Source organism: Bombyx mandarina, chromosome 23, assembly GCF_030267445.1.
Source record: "Bombyx mandarina strain Sakado chromosome 23, ASM3026744v2".
Classification (NCBI taxonomy): domain Eukaryota; kingdom Metazoa; phylum Arthropoda; class Insecta; order Lepidoptera; family Bombycidae; genus Bombyx; species Bombyx mandarina.
Genome location: NC_143229.1, coordinates 585116 through 593921, shown reverse-complemented (window position 1 = coordinate 593921; position 8806 = coordinate 585116). Strand labels below are relative to the sequence as shown.

Sequence of the window (8806 nt, the reverse complement as noted above, 5' to 3'; positions counted from 1 at the left end):
TGAAATCTAAGACAAGTTCGTCCTTCGAATGGGGTTGGCAACTGTCAAAGTGGCGCTTGTGTGCATTGTTCCCATAACATTCAATATTTGTATTGGAATTTTTGATTAAAAATTATTTTAAGCACAATGACGCGTTGTTTTGTGCCAATATGCTCAGAAATTGGAGTACATCAATTCCGAAGGACAAGAAAATTGGAAGACTGTGGTTAAAGGCCATTTGATGCGAAAAAAGTACTCCCACAAAAAGTTCGAGGTTATGTCGTAAACACTTTGTAGAATCTGACTATGAAAACATTAGTAAATACACAGGTATGTTTCTTTCTGTCAAATATTTATAATGCATGACTAGGTGTAGCACACATCTTTGTTCTCTTATTAAAAAAATCCAATAATAATTAGTTAGGCACACTATTCGTTGCTAACATATTTTGCAAGTAGATTTATGTTCTAAGGAACCTTTTAACAAACACAAAATCAGACTGGAGGAAACGCATTCCTCATGAGCTGTTGTTCATTATCAGCTGTTACTATTGAAAGTTCTATCTAAATCGCTGCATCCATTGTAATAACAAATATTTTGAACCATGGTCAGGTTTCCTTGTGATAGTATATTTAAATGTTTTTCTTTGTGTTGTAGGTGTCAAACATTAACATAAATATCTGAAGAAAGGTGCTGTACCATCTATATTTTCATGGAATATGAAACCAGTTTCTGAAGAAACAAAAAATAGAGAACAAAGGTTACAAACTCGTACCCTTTGAAGAACACAGCAATGTGCATTTTGATTCAAATGTCTCTCAAGAAATTCTAATAGAAAATAATAACTCTAGTATAGATGAAACAATTACAAGGCATCATATTACTATTGGAACTCAAACATCCAATATATTAAGATTGTTCTCTACAGAGCTATTACTTGCAGACGATGAGACAATGCAATACTACACCGGGTTGGAAACAGCATCTAAGTTTTCATTAGTTTTAATCACACTTATGCCAATGTCATTGATATAAGGTATCGCTGGAGTAGAATGGTCGGCATATCAATAGAAGATCAATTTTGAATGTTACTAATTAAGCTTATTATATATTTCATATGTGTAATGTTATGTAATTTTAGAGAAGGAATTGTCAATAAAAATAATTTAAAATATTCCTGATTATTTATTTCGACAAGTGTGTATAGTTATAATACAGATATTTTTCATACAATGCTTCTTTGAAAATATTTTCATAAAAGATATCTCATTTATTTATCATATTATTTATAAAATTATTGTCTTTTTCAACATAAATCACTTTGATGTCCTTGTAGGTGTAAATGACCAATTGCAGTATGTTTTGCCTGAGCAGTATAACTGCCCTTGGATTTGATAATAATATGTGCAGGTTTTTTTAGAGACAATATCCCGTTACATTGTTCTAAGTAAGGCACCGTTGTTATATTTATTTCATGTTTTCTGCTAGCGTATGGACATTTCACTTCAATTATAGTTTCTTCGCCCGACACACCATCAGGAGATGCAGCAAGATATGGGCGCTCTTGGCTAATGAAAATGCCACATGGCTCCACTAGCAAATCATATATATTAGCATATTTTGCTAGAGCTATTTTTTAATTTTGTTTCAAAATTAAAATTTTGGTCATATGGCTCTAATCTGAAAAAAATTAAATAATACATTAGTTGGTAGGTAATGTGTGTAATGTGAGCAATTCTTTTTGCACATGCTACAAGGAATAAAGTTCCTAAGGTACACAATTTAATATTATTATAATAATATCTACCGGAAACAGTTTGAGAGAAGTTTTCTAAGTTAAAATAAAACATCAACATTGTACCTTTCGACAAAATCCACTTTTTTTCCTCGTAAAGATGCACCACGTTTTCTCAACTCCTCCTTTAATTCTTTAACTATCCAGTTGGAATACATGTTGTAAAACTGTTTAGCACTACTTAGAAAGTAATAAGAACCGTATCAAAGTCACAAAATGCCGAAATATCACGAACGCAAAACACACAAAATGGCGGCTCTCTGTGACAAGGGAACAAGCTACGCTGGCGACATCTGAGAAAAGCTTTAACCGGCCAACCCCATTTGCCAAGTAAACGATATGATGATTTTTAAAAGTTGCTACACTGATTTTATAAAGTTGTCGTTTGTCGCAAAACATAAAGATATGGCGTAGTTCAAAGCCATCAGCTCATTTCTAGCATGCTAAATGTTATCGTATTTTGAGTACGTGTTTTTCTTAGACTATTACAATCTATTTTAATTGTTTTGCTGACTCTAAAGTCCGTAACATACTACCGCAGCGCACCCCAAGGAAGGTGCGCCGCACCATTTGAATCACTTTCGCTTGAGAGTGATTCAAATTTTAAACTTATCAAGGGACCGCGTGAAAAAAAAAACACCTACAGAACATTTATTCATTAATTACAAACGTCATTCCTTGTGACTTCCTCTCTAAAATCACTTAATTATTAAATATTTAACAAATTTACAATAGTGTTTTACTCACTGCGGAATAAAACTATTTTATTTAAATAGTTCCGAAGAGATTTTGTCGGTAGCCTTTTTCCCGAAATATCTAAACAGAATGTCTAAATATGTTTTGATGACATATTTTAAAGTGGTATTTTATTAGTGCTGCTGAGCGCGTCTATCTGTGGCCTAAGGCAACTTGTTTCTTTGTGTGAGGGATACGCCAAATCACACGGTTTGGTGTACAACTGTAAAAAGTCGGAGATCATGGTCTTTGAGACCAGGGGTGGGACGCATGATAAAATACCTCCCGTAGTACTCAACGGAACGCCATTGACAAGAGTTTATAAATTTAAATATCTCGGCCATGTGTTGACCCCTGATCTCAAAGATGATGAAGATATTGAACGAGCAGTGCAGCTTGTGGGCTGGATATACTCAAAGATCGTACAATGCTCTCCCTGTTCAATACAATAACGCGTTTAGGGTGCTGGTGGTGCTGCCCCGCTTTTGTAGCGCATCAGGGATGTTTGCAGACGCGCACATACATTGTTTTTACGCTACCATGCGTAAGAGGTGTGCATCTCTGGTAAACAGAGTGAGGGCCAGCTCCAACAGTATCCTGAGCATGATCGCAAGCATGCTGGACTGTATATACATGGGTCGCTGTGGTGCCATCTCCCATGGCATGTTACCACAGTAATTCATTGTGATGTAAATATAACTACTAACATAGGTCTAAGTTTTATTAACAATTTATATGAGTCATGGATACTTGAAATAAAAACATTATTATTATTATTATTATTGTTAAGGATCTCTAAATCCCCCTCCAAACAAGTTTTTATTCTCGCCCACCACCGAGCTTCACTTCATCAAGCGATCGCGAACGCATATACATCTTTAACGATTACATACATTATCTACTACAATATTCAACCTCATTATTATTTGTTCTAGAGTTTTTATCTTTTAATATACTTGTAAATACGAGCCAAATCGTTTCATTGAAGAGTACAATAAGACATCCAGCAAGGAACAATTATAATGAATTTAAATACATATAGATAATAGTTTTAGGGCATCGACTTTCTTGAGATCCTATAAAATACGTTTTAATTATTATTTTTCTATGTTTTAAGCATGATAAATTATGAAATTTTATATAATCAATCATATTAAATCGATATCAAAGTCAATAAATAATGTACAACCCAAAACAGACGGCCGTACTGACGTGACAATGACATTTGGCGCGCTAAACATGGCGGATTTTCGGCCTCATTAGACGGAGACGGAGATATTTACGTATATTCATGTTTCATTTTATGTACGCACTGAAATACTGTTATATTGTTTTCCTGCGAGTTAAAGTGCTGAGTAAGAACGAGATAGATATATGTTTATGTATGTGCCTTCAAAATGGGTGCTATTTATATAAGCAATTGTACGTATAGAACAATATGTCGTGTCCCTACTATATAGGTCTATGCTTTACCTACATTTCAAAAGGTAAGCACTCAAACTGTCAGTGTCATTAGAGTAGATAATGTCACAACGGTTACCGATGTACCGACCACAGGTGAATGAAGTTAGCCCCTCAAAAAATTTTTTTTTTCCTATTTTATACTTATTTTCTATTAATTCGTTTGTTCATAATTTGTTCTTGATTGTTCACTGTTAATAATTGTTTGTATTGCATTTATTTATTTTAAAAAAATTATTAAAAATATATGTACAAGTTAGCCCCTCGAATGCAAATTTTTAATATTTTTTCGTCCTTAATGACTCGTAAATATTCATTTTCGATTGTTCTTATATAAAATACGTTTGTTCTCTTTCGAAATTATTAGTTTTTTGTTTAATTTACTATTTTTATTAGTTGAATAAATGTATGCAAAATATGTGTACTGCGCATGCGTCAACTATAATGCCTAAACTTTCTACGCGGTTTTAATCGTGAAAAAAAAAAACAAATATAAATCCTGAAGGAGCAATTAATTGGTATACAGTTTAATTAAAAAAATTAAAAAATAAATAAATGAAATAATGTGCATTGGCGTTAAGTTAGACCAAATAATTTTTTTCCATCCTCCTACTTATCGCTATGAAGGTATAAAAAAGATAGGGAGTTCACATAGGTAATATAAACAAATAAGTAAATATGTTCATTATTTATCTTTCAAGAGATAATGTAGGTATACATTATAATAACTTTTTTACACAGTCGAAATTATATTCCTAACATTAGTAAAATAACATTTTAATACGATAGGTAAGAGGATGGAAAAAATGTATTTGGTCTAACTTTACGCGAATGCACATTATTTCATTTATTTATTTTTTTATTTTTTTAATTAAACTGTATACCAATTAATTGGTCCTTCAGGATTTTTAATTGTTTTTTTTTTCACGATTAAAACCGCGTAGAAAGTTGAGGCATTATAGTTGACGCATGCGCAATACACATATTTTGCATACATTTATTCAACTAATACAAATAGTTAATTAAACAAAAAATTAGTGATTTCGAAAGAGAACAAACGTATTTTATATAAGAACAATCGAAAATGAATATTTACGAGTCATTAAGGACGAAAAAATATTAAAAATTTGCATTCGAGGGGCTAACTTGTACATATATTTTTAATAATTTTTTTAAAATAAATAAATGCAATACAAACAATTATTAACAGTGAACAATCAAGAACAAATTATTAACAAACGAATTAATAGAAAATAAGTAGAAAACAGGAAAGAAAAATTTTTTTGAGGGGCTAACTTCAGTCACCTACCGACCACTGAAGTAGGAAACCTAGTCTATGTTACCGACATCCATAGATCCTACTTCGAGACTTTTTGGCGGGAACGCGAGGAGTGAAGTTGTGTGATTTGTTTTATTTTGTCTATTTAGTGTTTCTTCAGGTTTAAATGTGTAATAATGGTGGTTTATTAACTGTTTAATATCTGTGAAAGTGCACAAATGTGGGAAAATGAAACAAAGCTGCTGGACGTAACTTCTCGGGTTCCTCCAAAAAGTCCACTGAAAAAATCTCAGTAAATGACCACCATTTTACTGCGATTATATTTCATCCCATATCATCTCATTTCATTAAATTTCATCCCAGTTGATTAATGTCTCACATTAATCATCTTCATTTCATTTCACTCCATATCCATTTTGAAGTCGTCGTGGCCTAAAGGATAAGATGTCCGGTGCATTCGTGTTGAAGCGATGCACCGGTGTTCGAATCCCGCAGGCGGGTACCAATTTTTCTAATGAAATATGTACTCAACAAATGTTCACGATTGACTTCCACGGTGAAGGAATAACATCGTGTAATAAAAATCAAACCCGCAAAATTATAATTTGCGTAATTACTGGTGGTAGGACCTCTTGTGAGTCCGCGCGGATAGGTACCACCGCCCTGCTTATTTCTGCCGTGAAGCAGTAATGCGTTTCGGTTTGAAGGGTGGGGTAGCCGTTGTAACTATACTGAGATTTTAGAACTTGTATCTCAACGTGGGTGGCGCGTCTACGTTGTAGATGTCTATGGGCTCCAGTAACCACTTAAAATCAGGTGGGCTGTGAGCTCGTCCAACCATCTACGCAATAAAAAAAAAAAAAAAAAATATCATTTTTCATAGAATTAAGAAAATAAAGTAAAATAAGACATGACTTAAAGGTCTTAGTTACCAGGTCATAAAATCTCTTAAAAAAAAAAAAGATCCTACTTCATTGCCGACATCTGACATTAAATCACAGTTCACAGAACTTTATCGAATGACTATTTGTATTTACTACCGTACAATGGGGTAAATAGGGACAAAATCGACCTTCAGATTGAATTTTAAAATAGTTCCAATTAAATAGTCACTGCTCAACCAAAGAAATAAGTTGAGTCTTGAACGTACCTAGGTGATAAAAACCGTTACATTATTTTAATTATTCATTTTAAAGAAATAATCGGTAAAATAATGGCCGTCCCAATTTACCCAGCGTCCGGGGTAAATTGACACGGTTAAGGGTTAAATTGGGATATTTGTAAGGGTTGTCAACTCGCAGTACTGCGATATATAGGTAGGTGCCATATAATTATTTATATGGACCGAAATGATGAATACAATCCATAATTTAAGCACAATACACAACATAGTGTAAATTAAGCTGGTTTCTATTCCGAAGCGATGTGACGTGAATGTTAATCAACAATACAATGATCAAAAAAAGTACGTGCATGTTATATTTTAGAAAATTATTATTTAATTTCCTTAAAAATCACAACTCTGAACCAAAATCATAAAATAGAATAAAAAATAGAAAACAAAAGGACTGGAAATGCATTAATACAATTTTATTTAATCAACATTTTCAAAATGATCTTTGAGCAAGAGTAAGATATCAGGTGAATAAGATAAAAAAACAGCTTTATCTGATTACTGCCAATAATAACAAAAATAAAAGAAATTCTTTCTAAGCTAAATAACTAAACTCAATTAATTCACTCACTCATAATTGGATATCTCGGATTTTTAATTAATGTTACATTTAAAATCTGAGGCCTGTTTTTATTTGTGTGTGTTCGTTGTGAATGTTAACAAAATCATGATTCGACGCGTGAATAGATTCTGAAATATCAAAAGTTTTGATTCGATTGAGTTCTTTTAACTTTTAATTTTTTTTATTGCTATAAAGAACATACGACCGTGCAGATATTACAAGGTAAATGTCGCGAAAAAAAGTAATTATATATATATTTTTCTTTTACCTATAATACTTACATAAACTAACTGATAAACACATTAACCTTCTTTACATCACGCAATTAAGTGATAGTATAGGCTAAAAAATCTATTATAAGATATCAGTGACAACCCTAACAAGCCATCCCTATTTTGTCTTTTGGCGTTCCAATTTTGTGTTTTCTCGTCCCTAATTTTTCCAGTCTCGTTTCAAATTACCCTACATACGTCCCAATTTTCCCCAAAAAGAAAGGAAAAAATATACATTTTTTATTTTGTCGAAATATTGTATTTAAAATAAGAATATTGCAACTTACCGTTTGTTGTGGTATTTCCAGGTGTATTAAAAACTTATATAAACTGTGATCTTATTGAAAAAACAACGATAATATTACTTTTTTTAAAAGTTCTTTAAGCTGTTTTAAAACGCACTTTTCAACCACTATTTTAAATTTAATTTGACGAATTTTTGGGACCAACTTAACTCATATTTAGTACTTCCATAGTTAACTTGGTTTTTCTTCTATACATTGATAAATATTAACATAAACAAAATTAGGTAGATTCCGTGTTACAGGTACTTTGAGAATCTTCCGCAGGTTTGTCCCAATTTACCCCAGGATCCCAATTTACCCCATGTCATGGTATTGAGTGTATTCTATGTACTGTTGTATACTTTACAATACATTATTACACTCAAAGCTTCATATCTAGTAAAAAACGATTTCTTACTCATTTGAATTAAAGAAATCATGGGGAACATGTACATATGAAAACTAAACTATAATGATGACAAATATAAAAAATATTGAAGATCACATAGTAATAAAGGCAAGTAAAATATACCATTCAAGCGTTTTATAATCTAACTCAGTAAAAATATAACTCATATATTCTCCGTAGGCTGAACCGACTGCATATTACATTAGTAAATTCATCACAGAAGCCGAAGAACAGCTGATACTGTCAAACATATATGCAGCACCGAAGCCTAAATGGACACAGCTATCAAATCGTAGATTACAAAATTGGGGAGGTGTCCCACACAATAAGGGAATGATAGCAGAAACAATACCTACTTGGTTAGACTTATATCTCGAAAGAATTCACAAATTAAATGTTATGTGTGGTAGACGACCAAACCATGTATTGGTAAATGAATATACACCAGGACAAGGCATTATGCCGCATCTTGATGGAAATTTGTTTTACCCGACCATAACAACAATATCAGTGGGCTCGCACATAGTCTTAAAATTCTTGAAACCAACTACAGATAATGAAAAAGTTGAGATGCAACCAATCTTTTCTTTTTTGTTAGAACCAAGGAGCTTGCTTATCTTGCAAGACAAATTATTTAGTCATTATCTGCATAGTATTGAAGAGCTAAATGAAGATGTAATAGATGATTCTATTGTCAATTTAAATATGTGTTCTGATAAATATGTTAGAGGTGAGACATACAAAAGGTGTACCAGGATATCATTGACAATAAGACATGTTCCTAAAACAACTAGTTTCAAAATAAATATTGGCAGTATTAAAAGATGAAAAATTAATATGTTGTTGTTTTATTAT

General features: G+C 32.3%; 1 protein-coding gene and 3 long non-coding RNA genes across 4 annotated transcripts; 2 read left to right on the top strand and 2 right to left on the bottom strand.

Annotated features, from left to right (window-relative positions):
* Window positions 1-30: 30 nt before the first annotated feature.
* On the top strand, window positions 31-705 carry LOC149500092 (uncharacterized). The gene is made up of 2 exons (XR_016325162.1): window positions 31-309; window positions 638-705. It is a non-coding gene; the product is annotated as an uncharacterized LOC149500092 (long non-coding RNA).
* Window positions 706-1145: 440 nt separating this feature from the next.
* Window positions 1146-2127, bottom strand: LOC149500091 (uncharacterized). The gene is made up of 2 exons (XR_016325166.1): window positions 1842-2127; window positions 1146-1660 (listed from the first exon to the last, which is right to left on the bottom strand). It is a non-coding gene; the product is annotated as an uncharacterized LOC149500091 (long non-coding RNA).
* Window positions 2128-6825: 4698 nt separating this feature from the next.
* LOC149500090 (uncharacterized) lies at window positions 6826-7338 on the bottom strand. Its single transcript, XR_016325165.1, has 2 exons — window positions 7268-7338; window positions 6826-7114 (listed from the first exon to the last, which is right to left on the bottom strand). It is a non-coding gene; the product is annotated as an uncharacterized LOC149500090 (long non-coding RNA).
* Window positions 7113-8787, top strand: LOC114250631 (putative RNA/DNA demethylase ALKBH6). The gene is made up of 2 exons (XM_028184588.2): window positions 7113-8059; window positions 8132-8787. Exons 1-2 carry the CDS (start codon window positions 8015-8017, stop codon window positions 8777-8779), a joined length of 693 nt encoding a protein of 230 aa, XP_028040389.2. The 5' UTR covers window positions 7113-8014; the 3' UTR covers window positions 8780-8787.
* The last annotated feature ends 19 nt before the right edge of the window (window positions 8788-8806 follow it).

What these genes read in the sequence shown, in the direction of transcription:
- LOC114250631 (XM_028184588.2), top strand. Translation starts at nt 8,015, where the DNA reads ATGATGACAAATATAAAAAATATTGAAGATCACATAGTAATAAAG. An exon ending in AAGATCACATAGTAATAAAG is followed by an intron (nt 8,060 to 8,131) that starts GCAAGTAAAATA and finishes TATTCTCCGTAG; the next exon opens with GCTGAACCGACTGCATATTA.